The sequence below is a fragment of the Bufo gargarizans genome, chromosome 2, assembly GCF_014858855.1.
Source record: "Bufo gargarizans isolate SCDJY-AF-19 chromosome 2, ASM1485885v1, whole genome shotgun sequence".
In the NCBI taxonomy this organism is placed as follows: domain Eukaryota; kingdom Metazoa; phylum Chordata; class Amphibia; order Anura; family Bufonidae; genus Bufo; species Bufo gargarizans.
In genome coordinates, this window is record NC_058081.1 from 622,126,056 (window position 1) to 622,151,562 (window position 25,507).

General features: G+C 42.5%; 1 protein-coding gene across 1 annotated transcript; it reads right to left on the minus strand.

The window, feature by feature from the left end:
- Nucleotides 1-12,414: 12,414 nt before the first annotated feature.
- Nucleotides 12,415-13,341, minus strand: LOC122926218 (olfactory receptor 5V1-like). Its single transcript, XM_044277591.1, has one exon. It carries the CDS (start codon nucleotides 13,339-13,341, stop codon nucleotides 12,415-12,417), a length of 927 nt encoding a protein of 308 aa, XP_044133526.1.
- Nucleotides 13,342-25,507: the final 12,166 nt, after the last annotated feature.

Genomic DNA, 25,507 nt, shown 5'->3' on the forward strand with positions numbered 1-25,507 from the left:
AGGATAAAAACCGCACCAGTAGCCTTGGTCTAATACACACTAGACGCGTTTCGGAACGTTGTTCCTTCCTCAGTAGTTGAATGTAGAATGCGCTATTGAACCTGTTCGGTTCCAACGAACAGGCAAATTGATATATAGTCTGTGGACATTTTCTGTGATTTCAACTGAAAGTTTGCAGGTCCAGTATAGCCATAAGGTCTTATCTATTTTTTAGGAGTACTCCAGTCTGTATAGTTTAGTGCGTGAGCTTCGCACTGTATATATCTATACAATATACACGTATATGTATTTGTGCTGATATGTTGATATTTACGTAGTTGTATTTTATATTAATAAATATTGTATTTGATGCAAAAATACTGTGAGCCAGCCTATATTATTATTTGATTTATTTGTCTTTTTTCAGCTGGTAACTGAAAGGCTGAGCTCCAGTAGTTTGCTGGTGGAGCCTTTCTAATAGTATTTAATTGTATGTGTATGTGTTTATAGATGTGCCCCAAGCATCTGTGAATATATACACTCACCTAAAGAATTATTAGGAACACCATACTAATACGGTGTTGGACCCCCTTTTGCCTTCAGAACTGCCTTAATTCTACGTGGCATTGATTCAACAAGGTGCTGATAGCATTCTTTAGAAATGTTGGCCCATATTGATAGGATAGCATCTTGCAGTTGATGGAGATTTGAGGGATGCACATCCAGGGCACGAAGCTCCCGTTCCACCACATCCCAAAGATGCTCTATTGGGTTGAGATCTGGTGACTGTGGAGGCCATTTTAGTACAGTGAACTCATTGTCATGTTCAAGAAACCAATTTGAAATGATTCGAGCTTTGTGACATGGTGCATTATCCTGCTGGAAGTAGCCATCAGAGGATGGTACATGGTGGTCATGAAGGGATGGACATGGTCAGAAACAATGCTAAGGTAGCCCGTGGCATTTAAACAATGGCCAATTGGCACTAAGGGGCCTGAAGTGTGCCCATAAAACATCCCCCACACCATTACACCACCTGCACAGTGGTAACAAGGCATGATGGATACATGTTCTCATTCTGTTTATGCCAAATTCAGACTCTACCATTTGAATGTCTCAACAGAAATCGAGACTTATCAGACCAGGCAACATTTTTCCAGTCTTCAACAGTCAAATTTTGGTGAGCTCGTGCAAATTGCAGCCTCTTTTTCCTATTTGTAGTGGAGATGAGTGGTACCCGGTGGGGTCTTTTGCTGTTGTAGCCCATCCGCCTCAAGGTTGTGCGTGTTGTGGCTTCACAAATGCTTTGCTGCATACCTCGGTTGTAACGAGTGGTTATTTCAGTAAACGTTGCTCTTCTATCAGCTTGAATCAGTCGGCCCATTCTCCTCTGACCTCTAGCATCAACATGGCATTTTCGCCCACAGGACTGCCGCATACTGGATGTTTTTCCCTTTTCACACCATTCTTTGTAAACCCTAGAAATGGTTGTGCGTGAAAATCCCAGTAACTGAGCAGATTGTGAAATACTCAGACCGGCCCGTCTGGCACCAACAACCATGCCACGCTCAAAATTGCTTAAATCACCTTTCTTTCCCATTCTGACATTCAGTTTGGAGTTCAGGAGATTGTCTTGACCAGGACCACAACCCTACATGCATTGAAGCAACTGCCATGTGATTGGTTGACTAGATAATCGCATTAATGAGAAATAGAACAGGTGTTCATAATATTTCTTTAGGTGAGTGTATATGTACTATGTACTATGTATATGTGTAGAGGGAAGTTGCATAATTGTGCATATGTGTGTATATATACAGTATATCGTATAACTTGTGTAGGGGATAAGGGTGTAAAAAGATGGAAATTCCAATGTTGTCTTTCTGGGTTTGTTTTTATGCTATTTACCATGTTGTATAAGTGACATTATAACTTTATTCTCTGGTGTGTTACAGTTACAATAGTTATAACTAAATAGTTATAAATAGTTACATAGTTTGTAAATTGTTTTATATTTTTGCACACAAAACAATAGATTTTCATTGTGTAACACCCCAGAGTGGTGTTACCACTACTGCACCCTGCTACTATCTCTAATGGGCTAACATAATGTCATCTTATCTATGTGTTTTTGTCCAGGTCCTATACAATGTGCATTCTGTGACACAGTGAGAGGTTTGGTCTGGGAAAACAGGTATTTTCCTCCCATGTGCTGCTGGGCTGACTTATAGCCAGGTGAGGTCAAATACCAGACCGGATTTTAAATACCGGTCTGGATTTTGGCTGTACTTATATAGAATGGAACTTACCATTCCATTCTAACCCACCTCTGGAGAGAAGTGGGCTAGTCCTACTTCCTGCAGAAAGGGAGGGGAGCGGTTAGTTCCAGTTTAGGTTTACCCCCTGCAAGGGGAAGGGTGTGCAGGGGCACGTCTCTGATGGATGTGCCCATGCCAGCCAGAGCACCCTAAGCTCTGCTAGCCATGGAGGCAAAAGCTTAAAGCCTCAAGAGCCAGGAGATTAGTTCCTCGGCTGAAGATAAGTCAGACTACAGAGTGAAGTGCAGCATCAAGAAGAATCTGAGTTATCCTGTCAGTAACAGCATATTTGTGCATTCTGTTTTAATGTGAGACAGAGTGGCTAGTGTTCCTTGCCAGCACATGCCCAGGCCATTTTTGAGTATACGGTGCCATGTTGTGATGTCACTCTTGTGGCATAGGCATGTCTAGGGCGATATCTGTGTACATATCACTACAGTGAGCAGTTCTCCTCTAAGATGAAGAATCTTTACTTTATCTCCTCCATCATACAGTTGTCTTATGAATACAGACTCCCAGTCACCTCCATAGTGGTCACTGCTAGTCTTATGTGTTTTTTTCCCAGATGTATTGTCAGGGCTCTGTTCTGTATAAGATCTCTTAGCTGTCTCCAGAGCCATTAGACAGATTACATCTGCAGGCAAATACATGCTATTGTTCTAACTGTTCTATTTATTTATGAGAGTCTCACAGGATATGCAGTAGCCTCCCTGGCTCCGGTGCTGGAATCTCCACAGATATTGACTCCATGTGTGTCTGAGATCTGATGTTCTCCTATGACACAGCTATAGCATCTATGATGTATGTGGAGTTTACTTTTAGAGGGAAAGGGGAAGGGGACTAAATCTATATATAAAATTCTAGGACACACCTAGCCACCATTGATTTAGTGTATGAGGACACGTGAAGCCGCATGAGGCAGCAACATTACAACGTGGATGGGGTCGCAAGAAGGTCCACTACTAGTGCGATACTGAAGGCTGAGTCGTAGGACCATGCGGTCGTATTGGATCCAATCAACCTGAGGTATGCACCGTATTGTGGACAACGTGCTCTGTACCATTACCAGCTGATAGTGCCCTAAACTAAAGTTAGTAAGCTAATCCGTTGATAGACATCTGCCTACAGAAGCCGACCTCATATATAACCACCCGTTCAGGTTGAATCAGATGTATGAGTGTCGGCCCTGCAGGCACCCCTGCACGGCCACTCCGTGCTGACAGCTGCAGCCTCTGCTATGGAGGTTTAGCAGCTTATTCTGTTTGTCCCATACCCACATACTCATGCTCCTGACGAGCCACATAGTGGCGAAACGCGTCGAGCGCTGTGGGGACGAACACATGTTTGCCATATGAGACTTGCATTGCGCCCACACTGCAGCTGAGGTCTGTGGGATCGCAGCCCTCTGCAGCTGATGAGCAACTGCAATCAAGCCTGTCTGTTCCATCCAGCTTAGATCAGTGTCCCTTGATTCGTGCCTGCAGGGCCGACACTCATACATCTGATTCAACCTGAACGGGTGGTTATATATGAGGTCGGCTTCTGTGGGCAGATGTCTATCAACGGATTAGCTTACTAACTTTAGTTTAGGGCACTATCAGCTGGTAATGGTACAGAGCACGTTGTCCACAATACGGTGCATACCTCAGGTTGATTGGATCCAATACGACCGCATGGTCCTACGACTCAGCCTTCAGTATCGCACTAGTAGTGGACCTTCTTGCGACCCCATCCACGTTGTAATGTTGCTGCCTCATGCGGCTTCACGTGTCCTCATACACTAAATCAATGGTGGCTAGGTGTGTCCTAGAATTTTATATATAGATTTAGTCCCCTTCCCCTTTCCCTCTTTTGTGAATCAATAAAGTATTAGTTTTAGCAGCTATTATAGCGTTCCGATTAACAGTGATATTATTTTTGATAGGTGGAACGTATACCCCAGACCAGTCAATATCAGTGAAGAGTTTACTTTTAGCAAGCATTAATAAGTCCTTCGGCCTCTACTGTGTGTGCAGGGTTTAGTTTTATATTGTATGGAGTCCTGACTCAGGATCTCTTAGGCCTCTTTCACACGGGCATCAGTTTTTTTGCCCGGATAAGAGCCGGGTGCGTTGCGGGAAAATGCGCGATTTTTTCTGCGCAAGTGCAAAACATTGTCATGCGTTGCACTCGCGTGAGAAAAATCGCGCATGTTTGGTACCCAAACCCGAACTTCTTCATAGAAGTTCGGGCTTGTGATTGATGTTCTGAAGATTGTATTATTTTCCCTTATAACATGGTTATAAGGGAAAATAATAGCATTCTGAATACAGAATGCATAGTAAACCAGCGCTAGAGGGGTTAAAAAAAATAAAAAATAATTTAACTCACCTTAGTCCACTTGCTCGCGAAGCCGGCATCTCCTTCTGTATCCTCTGCGCTGAAGTTGAACAGGACCTGGGGTGAGCTGCTCCATTAAATATCGGTTAAGGACCTTCGATGACGTCACTACGGCGGTCATCACATGGTACGTCACATGATCTTTTACCATAGTGATTCACCATGGTAAAAGACCATGTGATGACCGGAGTGACGTCATCGAAGGTCCTTAACCGATATTTAATGGAGCAGCTCACCCCAGGTCCTGTTCAACTTCAGCGCAGAGGATACAGAAGGAGATGCCGGCTTCGCGAGCAAGTGGACTAAGGTGAGTTAAATTATTTTTTTATTTTTTTAACCCCTCTAGCGCTGGTTTACTATGCATTCTGCATTCAGAATGCTATTATTTTCCCTTATAACCATGTTATAAGGTAAAATAATAATGATCGGGTCTCCATCCCGATCGTCTCCTAGGAACCATGCGTGCAAATCGCACGGCATCCGTACTTGCTTGCGGATGCCATCCGATTTTCACACACCCCATTCACTTCTATGGGGCCTGCGTCACGTCAAAATCGGACAATATAGAGCATGCTGCGATTTCAACTGAACGCACAAGTGATGCGTTAAAAACATCGCTCATGTGCACAGCCCCATAGAAATGAATGGGTCAGGATTTAGTGCGGGTGCCATACGTTCGCCGCACGGATCGCACCCGCACGGAAAACTCGCCCGTGTGAAAGGGGCCTTAGTCTTGCAGGTAGACCTTTGCCTATAAGTATATTGCACCCCTTGCATCGGTTATGTCTATGTCTGCTGTTATGCTTCTGCGGCCTGAAGATTATCAGTTCTTGTTCTGATTTAACTTTTGGTTTATTTGTAGATGGTGAGACTAAGATTTGCCAACTGTCCAGAAATTTTTTATCAGTCCGTAAAAATAGGCAACTTTTTTCCTGTGTCCTATGTATTTTTTGAGGCTTGTGGTACCTGAATAGATTATTTTGATGGCAATTATCATTTTACAGCTCACAGAGTTCTTATCAGTATAATGAGCTATAGACATGTATTACTTATACTCTTTATCATTCCTTACAGTTTTGGCTGTCCAGGAATTTGGGATAAGTTGTCCAGCTCTAGCAACCCTGGTGAGACTTCCCAGCAGAACATCTGTACAAGAAACATATGTCTATCCCAGATTGTGCAGTTGTGTCATGAACCATCTCGAGTATCCTGGTCATAGATGGATGTAAGTTTTGTAACTCTTTAACTTAGGAAGTAGAAAATCTAGAGATGGAGTCTATGCATTATATGGACACCACCCAGTCCTTTAGCCACTTATCGGCATTACTACTGAGCACAGGCAATAGTGATTTTTAAAACTGGTCGCTCATATAGCTTTTAGACAGATTGATAAACGTTAAATCTTAGGTATTACTTATTATTTAGATATCTGGGGTAACCTGCCTGAAGTGAGGGAGCCTGCGTAGGTGTCCATGCTCTGACTCCATATATGTCTTGGGAGTCCCTGCTATATGTTGATATATGGAGTGCCTGCTATAATTTCTTATATGGCTGTGGCTGATATATATGAAAATATAATATATGGGAAACTACTACTGAAGTTTTTAGCCAGTTCAACATTGAGCTCTATCGCTCAGTAATTAAAGTTCTTGCCTTTAATGTAGATGGTTGTGGGTTTGAATCTCGGCAGAAACACTTCAAATATAGAGGCTAAATAAAAGTTAAATACACCGGCTGTCCACAACAGTGAAAAGGTAGATTTTAATGAAAAAAAGGAGCAAAAAGTAAAATATGATCTAATAACACGTGTGTTAAGATATGCACCAAACGACACCAACATTTTTAACATGTAAACTTGGCCGGTATTTTTTGTTGGGAAAGGTGGCAACCCTAACAGCACCCCCACTCAGGACCTCTATAGGCCCACTTACTACAGCAAGCCCAGCCTCAGTCAGTGCTCAAAATGCCAGGACGCTAGCGTCAGGACTTTCTGTGAAGAGCCCAAACCTGTTGGCACCTCATCCTCCTTTTCCATTTTTGCGTTTTCATTTTTTGCTCCCTGCCTTCCCAGAACCATAACTTTTTTTTTTTTTTTGGTTTTAGTTAGTTTTACATTTTTTTTTTTTTGGTTTTAGTTAGTTTTACATTTTTTTTTTTGGGCATTTGCCAAGCAGTAAAACTGACTTGTGTTTTTAATTGTCCAGGTCAGTATGAATCTGTCTATACCAAATATGGATAGTTTTTCTTACGTTTTAATACTGAAAATAAAATATTAAAACTTTGGAAATTTTTTTTTTTTCTTTTCATCACCATATTCTGACCCCCATTACCTTTTTTATAGTTATGTCTACAAGCTGTAGTTTTTGACAATACCATTTTGGCATGTGTATGACTTTTTGATCATTTTTTATTACATTTTTGGGGGAAGATAAAGTAATGAAAAAAGAGCAAAGCGGCCATTCTTATTTTTTTTCCGTTACGCCATTCATAGTATAACCATTCACCAGCTTTTTCTATATTTTAATAGTATGTGCTTTTTTACACGGCAATGCCCATGTTATTATTTTTTTTAATTGTTTGTTCATTTTTATTTTAGGGAAAGGGAGGCGATTTGAACTTTTATAATGTTTTATTTTTTTATATTCTTCAAAACTTTTTTGACTTAAAATTTTTTTTACTTTTTGTTAGGTCCCCAAGTGGACCACAACTTGCAATAATTAGATTGCAAGTTACCGTATTTATCACCCCATAAGACGCACTTTATTTCCCCCCAAAGTAAGGGAAAAATGTTATTGCTTCTTATGGGGCGAGTACTAATGAGCGCTTCCATTAAGAAGGCATGGAGGTGGATATATGGCATGGGACAGATATAAGGCATGGGGGCTTATAAATGGCATGGGGACTGATATGAAGTATGGGGGGCTGATATGAGGCATGGGGAGCCGATATGAGGCATTGGGGCTGATATGAGGGGCTGATCTGAGGCATGGGGGTCTCATCTGAGGTCTGAATTGGGGTCTTATTTATATTGAGGCTCTGTCTGAGTTCTGATTGGGGGTCATTCACATTGGGGTTTGAGCTGAGGTCTGATTGTGGGTCTGATCTGAGGTCTTATCAACATTGGGGGTCTGATCTGAGGTCTGATTGCTGGTCTGATCTGAGGTCTAATGAAAAATATTTTATCTTTTATCTTATTGTCCTCCTCTAAAACCTATGTGCGTCTTATGGGCAGGTGCGTCTTATACGGCACAAATACGGTATACAGAATAAGGGAAATTGCTCCATTATTCTGTATAGAAATTACTATATAACAGTTCAGTGCTGCCACATAGTGGCCTAAACTGGGATATACTAATATTGAGCCTGGAAGCCTAGTACAGGCTCCAGTCCATTATTAGAACAGGGCGCTTTCCCCAATCTCCGCTGCTTCAGGTTTTTAACACTCTCAGATGTCGTGGTCACATTTGACCACGTTATCTGGGTGGTTAAGTGTCCACAGTCAGCATTGCCACAGATCGCGGACATTAGCCGCAATCATAGCTATATGAAACAGCAGGCACCCGGTTGCTATGGTGCCCGCTGCACTCCTGAGTGGGCACCATCTTTAAAGACCCGACATGCACCGTACATGTACGGTGGCTGTCAGGAAGGGGTTAATAGTAACATGGGTACAGGACAAAGTTTTCTTTCTGCACAGACTGCTGGTGTATGTGGAGGTATTTTGGGAGAATTTTTTTTTTATATGCCTGCAAGCAGCCATGTGAGGGAGGGTCTAGTGGTGTGAAGTGCAATCCTGGGGTACATGCTGTATGACAACCCGCTCCATTGCTATAGATTTTTGTGAGGGAGAGGAACTCATTTCTGTGAGGGGAGGGGGAATGTGGTGTATTTTGGGGCCCATGAGGGTGTAGATCTGTGTGTGGGGGTTTTTGGGGTGTAAATCTGTGAGGGGGTGCATTTGGCATATTCTGGGGGCCATGAGGGTGCAGAGCTGTGTATGTATGTGCAACGGGCACCTCCCCCAGGGCCCTCTATAACGCATCCAAGGTGTAGGAAATGCCAAGTGGTGTAGTGCAGCCTAAAAGTCTCTTTATGTGTCATGGTGCTCCTACCTGGATACTACTGGACCCCAGGCTTTGGCTCCGATGCAATAAATAGGGGGAATAATTGAGGGATTTAAAAGAAAGATTGAGTCCAGACCATGTATGTAGTTGAACAGCAGCTTTACTTTAATAAACGTTCATCAGAAACAGTCTTCAAGCTTTGTCTTGGTCCCAGCAGGCTTTAGAATTAAATTGGCAGGCAAACTCAACTTTGCTCTATCTTTCTCTCACTCTACTGTACTGACAAGCTGACTTGGTAACTTGGCTGCTTCCTTATGCTGCACCTCACTTTAGTCACACTTTTCTTCAGCCAAGGAATAGGTTAGAATCCTGGCAGCTCCAACATGGAGTCTCAACCAGCACAAACCAGAACTGCCCCACCTCCTTCTGGTAGCAAGCAGGACTGGCCCACTTCTGCCCAAAGGGGGAAGAATGGAATGGTGAATTCCATTCTGTCTAAGATAGCTCTGCCAAAAATGCTGCCACCTGCTGGTGAACCAGGCATATTACATGAACATAACAGTTGCATAAAGATATTAGGAATGAACATTGGACAAAAATACATAAAATAACGTTTTTTTAGCCCATTAGAGATAGTAGCAGGGCGAAGGAGTGGTAACACCACTCTGGGGTGTTACATATGACTTTATAGGGTGTAAATTTGTGGGGGGGGGGACATTTGGTGTATTGTGGGGCCATGAGGGTGCAGATCTGTGTGAGGGGCTTTATTGGGTGTAAATCTGGTCTGGAATCGATGGAATGTGACTGTGTTGTTGGTACATTATTACAAAGAGAACACACAGAGAGAATGCACCAAACAGATATAACACTGACTATGCTGGCAAGACATAAGTAAAGGTATTAAAAGCTGAGACTTTCGCCAATATGTTCCAGTCATGGAGATATCGGAGCCCACATGCACCACGTCACGGTTTCTCAGCATGGCAAGGGGTCCTAACCACTGCTCTGACTATGGTGTGAACACGGTCTGGGGATGATATAATTCAGCTCACAGCCAAGCTCCCCACAATTGCCCAGCATAAATGCTGTGGTGGTACAATGTGGATGAAGCCAGGCCGTGAGCCACACCCACACCAGACCATGTGGGGGAGGTTACCAGGTGCAAAAAAGTGCTAGAGTGCCAAGTGAAGGCAAACACACTCAAATCTAACAAGACAGAAAATGAAAAACAAAAAATTAGTGGCAATTCTGGAGGAGCTGCTCAGCCCATGACACTGTAGCGTGTCTTTAGTTAGGGGAGCAGCCCGACCGCATGTGGACCGCAGTAATCGACTAACCCCAGCAAAATATGCATACAATGGAGGATATCGACGCGGTCCACATGCACCACAAGAGCAAACTACACAGAATGTAGCAATCATAGAGAACACACAGAGAGAATGCACCAAACAGATATAACACTGACTATGCTGGCAAGACATAAGTAAATGGGCTGAGCAGCTCCTCCAGAATTGCCACTAATTTTTTTGTTTTTCATTTTCTGTCTTGTTAGATTTGAGTGTGTTTGCCTTCACTTGGCACTCTAGCACTTTTTTGCACCTGGTAACCTCCCCCACATGGTCTGGTGTGGGTGTGGCTCACGGCCTGGCTTCATCCACATTGTACCACCACAGCATTTATGCTGGGCAATTGTGGGGAGCTTGGCTGTGAGCTGAATTATACCATCCCCAGACCGTGTTCACACCATAGTCAGAGCAGTGGTTAGGACCCCTTGCCATGCTGAGAAACCGTGACGTGGTGCATGTGGGCTCCGATATCTCCATGACTGGAACATATTGGCGAAAGTCTCAGCTTTTAATACCTTTACTTATGTCTTGCCAGCATAGTCAGTGTTATATCTGTTTGGTGCATTCTCTCTGTGTGTTCTCTATGATTACTACATTCTGTGTAGTTTGCTCCTGTGGTGCATGTGGACCGCGTCGATATCCTCCATTGTATGCATATTTTGCTGGGGTTAGTCGATTACTGCGGTCCACATGCGGTCGGGCTGCTCCCCTAACTAAAGACACGCTACAGTGTCATGGGCTGAGCAGCTCCTCCAGAATTGCCACTAATTTTTTTGTTTTTCATTTTCTGTCTACATTATTACAAGATTTGGGGCCACATTTGGTCTCAAACCGGCCCTGAGCTCTGGTAACGAATGTATGGCCAACTAGCTCAGCTGTAATTTGGAAAATCTGTGTCTTTACAGGCTGCTGATCTTCTGGTAAATCATCTTTCTTTCAGCTGAAGCTACTATCTCCTGTTCATCCTTCCTCTGGATCTCAGAAGAAAAAACAACATTCATTATGCTTCTATTGGCCTCGCAGGGTCTAGTTTCCATTACTTTGAGAGAGAACTTTGGGTGTTTCTTCCACATAAGACCTACTGCTTAATGAAGGTTTCTAAACTTTTTATCATCTTCATCTCAACAGGCTCTGGTTCATAACTTAGAAATTAATAGAGGAATCATTACAGAATTAAGAGTCTTGCTTAACACTTTGCATCTGAAGAACTTCTACAAGTAGAATCTACTGAAGAAGGGCATAATCTGCCTGTAGAGTACCACCCCTTGGTTTAAAAAAAAAAACGCCCATATTATTCTTCAAGTATCTGCAGTGCAGCCTCCTGGCCAAACAAATATCCCATGCATAGCACTGCAGGCTATCCCTAATGGCTTCTAAGGAACCCTGCCTTGCTTTTTATATGCAGCTCTGTGTTGCCTGAGGATGAAGAGAAAACAGAAAATTTGTCGTACCTGTAATTTTGCTTTCCTCAAGTCCGACGGCAGCAGATATATACCCTCTCAATAATCTTTGCAGTTATTCATCGATTTTTATTACACAAGTGTGAGCTGTGAGAGGAATTCAAATAGCTTGGTAATTAAACATGCTAATCATTAATTTACTATTCTAGGTGGGCTGGTCTTATGGAGGAGTCTTAGGAAAAAATATTCCACTCTGTGCTGCATTCAAGAAAAGCAAAATAGCAGGGAAGACTAATTTTCTCTCTTTTTTTTTATTTTTTTTACAGTTACAGGCAGAGCTGTGTATTACATTGTTTTTGTAGGATTATTTGTAGATTTCATTGGTGCCATTACTATTTATTGCATTCGTTGGAAGACGTAATGAATATCATGACAGATAAATATTATGAGCATCTTATGGTATTGGTTATTTTGGAAACAGTGACACAGTTTACACTATGTGCATTGGGGGTCATTTACAAACAGATACACACCACTTTTGGTGTATATTTGTCACAAAATGCAGCAAAAATGTTATTTGCGCCACAATCTGTGACTTTTTCCCCTTTTCTGATGCTCACACCAGGTCTAAAAAATGTAGGCGTGTTGTGGGCAGGGAAAAGGGCGAGTTAGCAGGCCCATCTCATTTATAATTTTCTACGCCTGTTTCTATGCCTATTGCCGCCATTAAAAATTCTACTTGGCAATACAATACTTACCAACATGCCTCTTTAAAAGCAAAATTGCATATATCCACTCATTTTATGGTCCTATTCAGAGGACAATCTCTTGAAGGTTAGAACTATTGACAGCTAATCAATGTCAGGTTATAGCATGACTTGTATCTCAGGTTATCAATATCAATGCACATGGCCACACCCCATAACTTCTAAAATTTCAACCCCATAATTTTCCTAAATGCATTTTTAAATTCCTTATTCCTTAATGTGTATATTATTGGATTTAGGGTAGGTGTAATAACAGCATAAAACACAGGAATCAGCTTTCCTTCTTCTGATGAATACTTAGATGTAGGCTTCAGATAGGCAAAAAAAGATGTCCCGAAGAATAATGTTACAACAGTAAGATGGGATGTACAGGTAGAGAAGGCCTTCTTCCGACCTTCTGTAGATTTAATTTCCAAAATTGTGGAGATAATGTGGATATAGGATATTATGGTTGAAAGAAATGAGCCAAAACCATAAGCTCCTCCAACCGTGAAAAGAACAACCTCACTGGGAAAAGTATTGCCACAAGCCACCTTTAGCAATGGCGGGATGTCACAGAAGAACTGGTTTATCATGTTGGAGGAGCAGAAGGATAATTGGAATGTACAGATAGTGTGGACCATAGAATTAAGGAAGCCACTGATCAAGGATCCACCAACTAGTGCTTTACAGGTTGTACTGTTCATGATCAGGACATATTGTAATGGATTACATATAGCAACATATCGGTCGTAAGCCATTACTGCAAGTAATGTGCACTCTATGCTGCCAAGTGCAATGAAAAAAAACACTTGTGACACACACGCATTAAATTTGATGGAGGTGGTCCCCAGTATGAAGTTAAGAAGCATTTTTGGAATGGTAACAGATGTGTAGAAGATCTCAAGAACAGATAAATTCCATAGAAAAAAATACATTGGAGTGTGAAGGGTTTTAGAGGCTGAAGTTACAAGAATGATGAAGAAATTTCCACTAAGTGTTAACATGTAAAACATAAGAAATATATAAAATAATGTTATTTGCACAGGGACGAGAGATGGAAACCCAAGAAGAATAAATTCAGTCACTGAGCAGTTATTAACCATCATTAATCTTAACCAAGGGAAAAGAACAATGAATTACAACAGGAATATAATTACTATAATATTTTACAGTACTTTATCTTACAACATATATTGTATATAAATGTCAAGTTTATATGGCATTAGGTCTCATGCACACAGAAGCGATGAGAATCTTGAATATGGCCCGTAATATACCCATTATTATAAGGCCCAGGAGATGGAGGTTTTTCCTCATAGGCATGTGCATCAGTGAGAAGAAAATTGTGGCATGCTCCATATGATGCTGAATTACAAAAGGAATGTGTTGACTTATGACAGCACAGTCAATGCCTGTGAATGTATTAAAGGCTATGTCCATAGTAGCACCTCTAGGATTAGATGATTTGTTTGTTGTCCATTGCCATGTAGACACACAGGTCTGCATAGAAGTAGGCACCAAACAAAAGGAATTTTTATTTTAAACATATTCCTTTAATATTATGATCTAATTTAACATTACACATGCAGACAGTGGGGGAGATTTATGAAAACTGGTACAAAAGATAGGCAACCAATCCTATTGACCCTTTCATCTTCCAAAGGAGCACTGAAAAATGAAACATGGAGTCTTATTAATTTTTTTTGCTGTGGGCAGCTAAGTCAGTTTTTCTTTACACCAGTTTTGATTTCCCAAATTATTCATCATGAATCACATCCCATTGTATGTAGCACGCCACCCCCGTCATTGAACCCCTCAGATTCTGCATTCAACGCCGATTGCGGCATCTGACAGCAATATTAAGGCCTTTCAGGGGTTATAAACAAAAAAAATACATACTCACCTCATCTCATCTATTGGCTCGTAGAGAGGCCGTCACAGCCATCTTGATTGAAGAAACATTGAATAAATCATGATGGCCGGGCTGGTGATGTCATCACTGATGAACTAGTATTTACAGTGTGCATGAGCATGGCAGTTCCAGTGGTTGTAAGAGTGGAGCTCCAGTGTTTTTGGAGGCTGATGTTATAGGTGAATTGGCAGGCTTAAAGTCAAACAAGGCAATAGGTCCAGATGGCATCCACCCCAGAGTCCTTACAGAACTCCACTGTGTGATTGCTGCTCCTCTAACAGATTTGTTTAACCAGTCCCTCTTAACAGGTGAGATTAAGAACGGCCAGTGTAGTACCCTACCACAAGAAAGGTAGCAGAGGGGAAGCTGGAAACTACAGAAAAGTGAACTTGACGGGGGGCGTGGCCTGAGCATGTAGCCGTGAAGACACACAGCGCTGAGCTCCCGGACCCTGGGCCTCTCCAACTTATCTATTTAATGGTCAGCCGGACACTACCAGCTTTAAGAAAGGATGGTCAGACGATCGGGGCGCCAGGGCTCCTCTTTCCTGGCCCCAGAACCTCAAATGGTGGGCTATTTCAGCCAGACCTTGACCACAGGATCCAAGATGGCGCCGACTGCAGAGCGGGAAACCACGAGAACAGCGCTGCCGAGCTACGCTCCTCATGGAGGACCCTCAGCTCCAGAACAGCTGCCTCCACAGCTCCCAGCGTCTGCCACAACACCACAGCCTCTCTCCTCCATGTCACAGGGAGACTTACCGCTGATGGGCACAAGCATAGCGACAGGCCTGGTGACTGACACTTCACCTGCACGCTTCCCAGCCTCTCCAGCACCAGTGTTCACAAAATCGCCACATTCCATACTGCCATTGCCCAGAGATAAATCTAGAGACATATCACTCCAGATGGAAGACAGGAGACATACCCAGATGACTCACCGGGGCTCCCTTTGCCCTATGGCTAAGGACTTTGCTCCAGACACTAATGGTAGACCTTCCCCTGCACCTGACAACCTGCTAGACCCCCTGTCTACGCCTGTACTTTTCCAAACCCCTGCTTACTCAGAGTTCTCTGAATCCTCATTCTCTGCCTCTTCAGCATTCTAAATGCACAAAATTAAAGATATATGGGCCCTGCCCTGGGTAACCTGCCGACTAAACATGATATGGAAGCCATGATATCACGGGTGGAATTCAAACAAGCCATTTGTGCTGTCAAATCAGACCTGTGCAACATCTCCACTCAAGTAGCCACACAAATACAGGTCTTGTCTGCACTAGAATCCCACCTTACTACAGTTGAAGAAAATTTGGACGCACAGAAGGCTTTGAACAGACACATACTAATGCAAGTAGACTACCAAGAAAACAGAGGACGATGCAACATCAAACTACGTGGGATTCCAGAGGAGGTGCCTGCTTCTGATCTGCGTAAAGTAGTTACCTGCATTTTCAACTCTCTCCTAGCTAGATCTCCAGATGCCGAAATAGAACTGAACAGAATCCATCGAGTATTAGGTTCAAGACGCCAAGACCACTCAGCCCCTAGAGATGTTTTATCTCCATCGTATCAAAGACCATGGTCTTTTCCTTTGCCATTCTGAACACTCTGAGCTTCTTTTTATTACTCCTCTTGGACCTACCTAACCGCCTACTATACAAATCAATATTGCGTCACCTGGTCAACGCAGCTAGGGCCTGTATCCCAGCCAGATGGAAATCACCTTCCCCACCTGCTATAAACCTTTGGGTCAACAAGATAGAGGATATCCTGAGAATGGAGGAACTAACAGCTACCCTGAAAAACTCTCACAAGGCATTTGTCTCGGCATGAACTCCATGGTTCACCTTCCAGGGCACACCAGAGTACCATGCTCTATTAACATAATAGAGACCCTTTTTCTTACTTTATTCATCCCCCCCCTTTTTTTTTCCCTCCCCCTTTCCCTATAACTCCTCCCCATGTATTGCGGTTTGTCTCCCTCCTACTGTCTTATTGATTATACAGTATTTAAGATAAGATTGATAGCTTGAAGCACTGTTATGGACTGCGCACAATAGTGCTGAAATGGAAATGTTACAGATGACTCTCCACACAGGTCATTCTTTGACATGTTTTATTTTGATGATGATGAAACTGTTATGTAACAGATGATTCTCCATACAGGTCTTCGTTCTGATATGTTTTACTATGATGACGAGACTTTTGTACTTGCCTTTGTTGAAACTGCTTAAATAAAGAATTTAAAAATAGTGAACTTGACATCTGTAGTAGTAGAAATAATGGAAACCTCCTAAAAAAGAAAATAATCGATCACCTGAAAACCAACAACCTATTGGACCCAAAACAGCATGGATTTACAGAGGGCCGATCATTTCAAACTAATCTTATTGATTTCTTTGACTATGTCACAAAAGTGTTGGCTGAAGGAGGTGCCATGGATATTGCCTACCTCAATTTTAGCAAAGCCTTTGATATGGTGCCACATAATGAGCTGATATATAAATTATTGAAGATTGGACTTAATCCCTGGATAGTTCAGTGGATCTGCAGTTGATATCTGAGTGTTATTTTTAATGCAGTACATTCTAAGGAGAGACATGTCACACGTGGCATACCTCAAGGACCAGTCCTGGGTCCTATTGTTTTTAATATATTTGTAGGCAACATAGAAGAAGGTTTGGTAGGTAAGGTTTGGCTGTTTGTTGATGACACAAAAGTGTGTAATAGGGTTGATATTCCTTGAGGGGTTTGTAACATATATAATAAAGCAAAATCTTTTTCTAAATGGTCCAAACAATGGATACTGCAGTTCAATGTTTCCAAATGTAAAATAATGCACATAAAGGAGAAGGAACCCTCAGTCTGAGAATCTCATTGGCAGCTCTGTGTTAGCAAGTACTTCAGAAGAGAAGGATTTAGGCGTTCTGATATCAGGCAGCTTCACAATGAGTGCACAGTTTGGCCAGGCAGGTGGGAAAGCAAGTAGGCTGTATAGCTAGATGTATAACCATTACGAAGACAGAGCGTGTGATCCCAGTGTGTAGAACGCTAGTTAGACAACATCTGGACTGTGTCCAGTTTTGCAGATCCCACCTACAAAAAGACATAGATAAAATGGAACAGGTGCAGAGATGGGCTAAAAAATGGTGGAGGTTAAAATAGGTTCAGGAGGGAAGCTGAGAAGCTAAACACATGAACAAGGGGACACATTCTGAAATTGGCTGGGGGTAAGAAGCAATGTCAGGAACGTGAAGTGAATTTAAACATGCCTGGGATAAACACACGTCTATCCTAAGATATAAAGAAAGATAATAATAATATAAGGGCAGACTAGATATACAAGAGAGTCTTTTTCTCCCATCTTCTATGTTTCTATGACAGTTGAAATTCATGTATTTCTTAGATCTAATAGTGCCCTCATATCTGAGAAATGCTCAAGTCTCCCTAAAAACTTGATAATTGTTATTTGCAAAGTAAGACGCAAAATCCTTTCAAAGAACATAAGTGATGGTCAACCAGAAATAAAAATTACAAAAGAATCTGAACTGTTTAAAAATATAGTTTACGGGTTCATTTACATTGCAATCAGAGCAGAATACATACAACTTGTATCCACTTGTAACACTAGGGTTTAAAGCTAAAATATAGAACCGCATCCAGGCCTTCTGGGCTCCCTCTTCCTTCTGAGCCAGGCTCTGTGCCATTGGAAATGTTTTATAGTCTATCTAACAGGTAACATAGACCTAAATAACAATACATATCACATCACTTTCCCTTATGGGAAATCAATGTAATTTAGGTAATTAAAGGTTCCTCTAAATAGCAAATCAAGACAAATAACTAAAGAAAGTTGAAGATAATTTAAGAGGAAGCTTTATTGCATTATTTTAATGTCATCATCACTTAAAAATTATATAAAAAATATATTTCTTATATTTGAAAAAAAATCTCTAGAATTGTATCAGTTATTAAATTCAAAGTTTATTTTTTAATTTTTTTATATATTTTTTTTTGTTACAAATAAATGAAATTCCTTTAATCCAAGAACATGGAAAGGACAACACACGAAGCCTCTACTTTATTCAGGTCCTACTTTATTCAAAGTCCTAGGAGCCACCAGTGTACCTACAGGAGGATAAATATAGACAGAGAGCTCTTTTCCCTTTTGTATTACTTGATTACGGCCTGGCACAACATTGTGAGAATATGTCTCCAGCACCTCATAAACCTGGAAGCAGCCTGGTGACTCAAACACTGCCCTTAAGCGGGCCTTGAAACCAACTCTCACCCTGGCCCCAACTGGCTACTCATTTTGTTCATATGCTGGGGAACCACCTCCATCCCCTGATTCCATATCGGCTAGCCCACCAGCCTCTGACACCTTGACGGCTCATTCTTCAGAAACCTTGCTGTCTCAGATTCAAGGTATGCTACAAAAGAAGCTTGCTAAAGTTTCCATGGATATCACCACTAACCTCACCAAAGAAATTAGTGAGATTGGGCAATGCACAAACACAGAAATATAGTGGCAAATCTGGGGGAGCTGCTCAACCCCTAACACTGTAGCGTGTTTTTCCTTGGGGGAGCAGCCCCATCGCATGTGGACCGCAGCAAACGACTATCCCCAGCAAAAAATGCATACGGTGGAGGATGTCGGCGCGGTCCAAATGCACCACAAAGGCATCCTACACAAAACGGAACATTGTGCGGATGAAAATATAATCATATAAATCACAGAAAAAATGCACCAAATGTTCCGTTTTGTGTAGGATGCCTTTGTGGTGCATGTGGACCGCGCCGACATCCTCCACCGTATGCATTTTTTGCTGGGGATAGTCGTTTGCTGCGGTCCACATGCGGTGGGGCTGCTCCCCCAATGAAAAACACGCTACAGTGTTAGGGGTTGAGCAGCTCCCCCAGATTTGCCACTATATTTCTGTCTTTGTGTCTTGTTTTATATGTAGTGTATGTGCCTTTACCTGGCATTCAAACACTCTTTTGCTCCTGGTGGCCTCCATCACACGGTCTGATATGGGTGTGGCTTACAGTCTTGCTTTGTTCACATTGCACTAGTTGTCCTGCTAGGCGGTTGTGTGGAAGCCTGGCTGTGAGCTGGATTACATCACCTTCAGACCTTGTTCACACCATAGGTAGCTCAGTGGTAGGACCCCTTGCATGCTGAGTGACCGTGACGTGGTGCATGATGGGCTCCGATATTTTCCTGACAGGAATATATTGGCAAAAGTCTAAGCTTTTAATATCTGCATTTATGACTAGCCAGTATAGTCAGTGGCATATCAGATTGGGCAATGCACAAGATTTAGAAGACCCCATGGATAATGCTACAACAGTCTTGTATTCCCACAAGAAAGAAAAACAACAACTTTAGCACGACATACCTCTTCTCCATGACAATTGGAGAACATGGAAAACAGAGCAGGCAGAGATAACTTGGGGGGTAGGGAACACAACTGCTCAGCGCTGCACACTAGTCTCTGGCTCTGACCTTTCAAGGCCATACCTACCAATTATCCCCGACCTGGCCCCTTCTACAGGGTGGCCCGTGAAAAAGTAGCCCGCTTCCAGCGATAGTATGACAAGATGAATAAGCAAGTGAATTTTTTTTTATTACCCACAAGTCACAATAGATGCCGAAAGTGGTCCCCGTTCATGTCTAGGCATCTTTGGGCAGGTTGTATTACATTTGCTGATACTGCTTGCAGCTCTTCAACTGTGATGCTGCTGAAGAAAAAATGTCCTGCTTTTTCCAACAAGATGGGGCAATATGCTACACCTCACGGAACTCACTGACATGGGTTAATGAGCTGTTTACGGAGGAGCGAACTGTGAGAAAGGGTTACTGCTGCCACATTCCCCAAACTGGTGCACATGCGATTTTTATCCGCGGGGAAATTTAAAACAGAAAGTGTCTGCCAACAATCCACATCCCCTGGATGAACTCAAGGAAAACATCACAGAAACATCACAAACACTATCCGCAAAATCATTGCTGAAGAGCTGCAAGCAGTATCTGCGAACATAATCTAATATGCCTAAAGATGAATAGACATGAACGGTGACCACTTTCAGCATCTTTTGTGACTTGTGGGTAATAAAAAAAAAATGTAATTTGCTTATTCATCTTGTTATACTATCGCTGGAAGCGGGCTACTTTTTCACGGGCCACCCTGTAGAAGGGGCCAGGTCGGGAATAATTGGTAGGTATGGCCTTGAAAGGTCAGAGCCAGAGACTAGTGTGCAGCGCTGAGCAGTTGTGTTCCTTACCCACCCCACTTTCCTCTCCTTCTCACTCAGGTCGGTGGACCCCATTATCAGTGGCGTATGGGGTCAGGTCTTACGCAAGGGAACTATTTGATTTATTATATTTTCCATAATTACCGTATTCTTTTGCTTTATAAGACCTGCCTGCGTCTTATAAACAGCAGTCAGGGAGATCCAGCATGGCTAGATCTGTGTGATCCGCTGCAGCAGGTGAGTACATAGGGAGGTAGGTCATACACTGTACTGAAAGGAAACTCCAAGTACAGCTTAAGCACCTTTGATGAGGTTATCAATGGGAGGAGCCAGATCAGAAACATCCGGCACTATTGCAGGGAAATGTGAGTTTTTATTAAAGATAAGTGTGTGTTGGTGCAACAGTGCTGTATATGTGTATATGGGTGTAGCAGCGCTGTGTGTAACAGAACTGTATGTGTGTAGCAGAGCTGTGTGTGTGTGTGTGTGTGTGTGTAACAGAACTGTACAGGTGGTGTAGCAGAGCTGTGTGGGTGTAGCAGAGCTGTATGGGTGTAGCAGAGCTGTTTGTATGTAATAGAACTGTATGTGTGTGTAGTAGAGCTGTGTGTGTGTGTAGTAGAGCTGTGTGTGTGTAGCATGGCTGTATATGCATATCAGAGCTGTATCTGTGTATAGTAGAGTTGTGGGTGTACCAGAACTGTGTGTGTGTGTTGCAGACAAATACTTAAAAATAATCTAGCAGAACAACAGGTCACAACAGAGCAATGACAGGAGACATTTATTTGGATAAATTTAATGAGGTGACCACATGCACCATTGCGGATTGTCGGCAGATGACACATTAACAGTAACAAGACCTGAACAAAACTATTCCAACCCCCCCCCCCCCCTTTCCCCCGGTACACCGTAAGGTCACTGACCTTGATGCCTTCACGGCAGTAAACCACATTCCCTTTAAAGAGGACCTAGAAATGTTTTTTTCAGATTTTCTGTTGTCTAAACCTGGTGTGCGTCTTATAGTCTGGTGCGTCTTATAAAGTGGAAAATATGGTATATCAAAGGGATTCTGTCACCTCTTTTTACTCTATAGAGATGCGGACATGCACGGCTAGATCGCCGCTAGCATGTCTGCAATATACCTGTCCCATAGCTCTGAGTGGTTTTAATGAGTGTAAAAAATTATTTTATATATATGTAAATCAGCCTGGTAAGGAGCCCAAGGGGCTGCACTAACCGTTCTGGAGGCCAGCCACGCCCCCCTATGAAGGAGCCCAGCACCGCCTGTATCTAGGAATCTTCTCCTTGCTCACAAAGTCAGATCGCCGTAATCTCGCAATGCGTGAGCTCGCGCATGCGCAGTTCCTTCCCTGAGGCTGATGCCAGCACAGGGAAGGAACACTATGCCGGCACTGCTGTCTGAATCTCAGAGAAATGAGCCAGCTCAGGAGCACCTCTTTCACATCAGCCGTGATGAACGTAAAGAAATGCCGACCAAGCACAAGAATTGAACAAAGCTCTGTGTCGTCATAGCCAAAGAAAATGGTGCCTATGTGATCATGTGGCCTTTTTTTTTATTATTTTTTATTAATGTAACCTTGGAAACTATTTAAAAAAAAGACTTTCCTTTTTTTTGTGGATCCTTATAACTTCTGTATTTTGTGGACATACGGAACGGATGCGAAATAGACTGAGAATTTTGCAGAAAAACAGATCTGCAAAATACGGACAGTAAAACGGATACGATCAAAGCAAGCCCATCTAGCCCTTTCTCACGCGAAAGGTCAATCTTTGACTGACAGATATTGTAGAATGCAACCTTTGATGGTCTAAACAGAAATATTATACATTAAATAATAAACCTTCCACCCCATTAGCAAGGAAACTTAGAGCTACTCCATCTGTTGGTTCCTTCTACATACTCTGTACTGGTCAGGGTACTTCAACCGCCAAACCTGAATAGATAACCTCTGAGTTCCAAACATTCTTAATAGTGACCAGCCTGTTTTGGGCCTTACTGACCAAGTGTTTTTCTTCCTTTTTTCCTTGTCGTCTTCCATGAGTTATAACTTTTTTATTTTTCCATCTATATAGCTGTATGAAGGCTTGTTTTTTACGGGACAGGTTGTAGTTTTTAACGGTGTGATTTTAGGGTTCACATAACCTTCTCATTAACTTTTATTAACTTTTTCTGGGAGGGAGAACAGAAAAACAGCAGTACTGCCACAGAGTTTTTCCATTATAAAGTTTGCAGAGTTCATGTGTCGGTATAACTAACATAATATCTTTATTCTCTGGATTAGTATAATTATAGCGATAACAAATACATATAGTTTTTTTTACATTTTACTACTTTTGTGCCACAAAACCCCTTTTTTTAACAGAAAGAAAATCTTTTTGCATCGCTGCTTCCCAAGACCCATAACTTTTTTTTTCTTTCTTTGGTGTTGTGCGAGGGCTTTTTTTTTGGCGAGACAACTTGTCGTTTTTATTGCTATCATTTTGGGGTAAATTACTCTATTTGATCACTTGTTATAGCGTTTTTTCGGTGGCGACTAAGAATAAATTAGCAATACTACAATTTTTTTGTGTTTTTTTTTTTACAGCCTTCACCATAGGGGATAATTTACATGATATTTGTGTAGTTCAGGTTGTTATGGATGCGGCCATACCAAACGTGGTGGAGATTTAATTTTTAGAATTATTTTTTATTGAACTGTCACCACTTACATGTGGCGGGCGCTATTGCCAGCTGCATCAAAGGGGTTAAACAGCCCGGATCGGCACTCCTGCTGGTTCAGGCTGTTAGAGCAGGAGCACAGCTCTTATGTGAGAGGTGAGCCCCCCAGCCCACTTGCAAGGGGGACCGGTGCAGTTCTTAGAACGTGGCACCTTAAAAAGGCGTCAGCCCAGCCTAAGGCCTATTAGTTGCCACTTTAAAAAAGCGTATTGGTGGTCACTAATGAGTTAACCGACTTATTCTCCCAATGACGCGCCCCTACTCCCAAGCGAATTTCCGCTATTCTTAGCCCTTATTTAGCTAAATATTTAGAGATGTGGCAAAGTTCCCCGGTTCACAAAGATTCCATATAGTGCAGAATTTACTCGTTCAAAATGTCCTTCTTACCTAAACTGCTTTATTTTTTTAGGGCTCGCCTGGTTGCGGTCCCTACCCATATCCTGAAGACATTACAACTTATGTCCCTTCAGTTTGTAATAACTACATCCCTAAGCTAGCGCGTTCCACTTTATACAGATACAGGCTTCAGGGAGGTCTAGGCGTACCCAACTACCAGAAGTACTACCCAGCTGCCAAGACGGCTCAGTTGGTTCAGCTTCATTCCTCCAGTGAGACCCCATTGTGACCTTCCCTTGAGGCCCCGGAAGTAGCTCCCTTGTCTGAAGATTAAATTTTATCGACACAGACACCGCCCGCATCCCAATCCATCATTTCTAATCCCATTCTCAAACAAACACTCACTTAAACTCTGTAAATCTATAAAATATTCGGCCCGATTAATCTACCCGCACCTGCCTCTGCTAACGCTATTGAATAACCCCCTATTTTCCCCGGGACAAGATGCCTCTGGACCGCTAAAAGACTTACTAGGATCTACCACTTTCCCAAAGTGGCATTATTACATTTGCCTCCTTGCAGAGTAAACACAAACTACTGTCCACTGAAACCTTCTGTTATCCTCAGTTGAAAAACGCTATCACTTCCCGTCCCAAAAATACATCCACTCTTATCACTAACCCCCTTTGAGACATATTGCCTCCGGTATCCTCATGCTAGAGGCTTTATCTCCGCTATTTATGCTGACCTTAACCATAACCCTTATGGAGCACAACTATCCTGTGTCTGCAAATGGGAGGCAAACTTAGAACTTAGTAAAATAATATTAGCGAAGATAGGTGCACTCTGTGGTCTTCCTAAACCCTCAAACTGATGTTAAAATTGAGAGATTAGCCAACATATCCTACTGTGTAGGACATGTCTTAGCCCAAGCACCGTGCCAAGGTTGCTCAAGTAGCTCAGGTCCTAACACTCACTTACCTGTGCCGTATGGGCAATACCAGGGGCCAGTGGGCGAATTACAGGAGCGTGAGGTCTGATTCACAGACAACTCACCAGTTACCTCCAGCATGTAGCCATGCTTGCAATGGGAGGAGGGAGGAGTCTGCAAGTCCCACTCAAGACTGGCTGATATGGCCCAGGTGCACCTAAATGTAGCCTGTAGATGGAAAACAGGCTAATTTAAATTGGAGCTTGAGGGTTTAGGAAGACCGCAGAGTGCACCTGTCTTTGCTAATATGATTATATTGTTATTTTGGGTATCACATCCACATAATTGCTATCTTGTGTAGGATGTTTATTGTGGTACTTGTGGTCCGCTGCGGGCATCCTCCACTGTATGCATTTTTGCTGGGGATCGCCATTATCAACGGGCCACAAGTGCAGGATTTTCTCCCCTGTATATACATGCATAACTACATATGGGATTGAGCACTTCCTGCCTGTTTAATACCACAACATTATTTTTTTTTTTTGTTTGTATATAGACATAAAAGTACCCAGAATATACTAATGCTAAAAACATCATATAAAGTGCTACTTTGCTGGTACTTGGTCCCCTCTCATATGGCCCATGCAGTACCAGGCTAGCCCTTCATGTTTTAGGGGTTGCCCTTCTTTAGGTGATGTCGGGACTCTCTATAAATAATGCAAAATCTAAAGCCTTTAACTTATCGCTCCCAGAATCAGAAGTCTCCTGCCTTACCTGACGGCTCGGATGACAGTCTCTTATCATACATTTATAATGTACCATTAGTATATTTTCTATAGTGAGTATGGCACAATCAGTGGTGTACATAGAGAAGTAAGGGCCCCATAGCAAGAATCAAACCAGGGCCCCCACACCAGACCCTTGGGCATTTTTCCACTGCCTCATTTGCAAAAAGTTGTTCCTTTAGAGGGTAGAGTCCTGACCAAGTTTTCACCTCCAGTAGAAGAGGAGATAATCCCAACTAAGACTGGGCCCCTCTTGCCCTGGGCCCCATAGCAGTCGCATGGTCTTCCGCTATGGTAGTTACGCACAA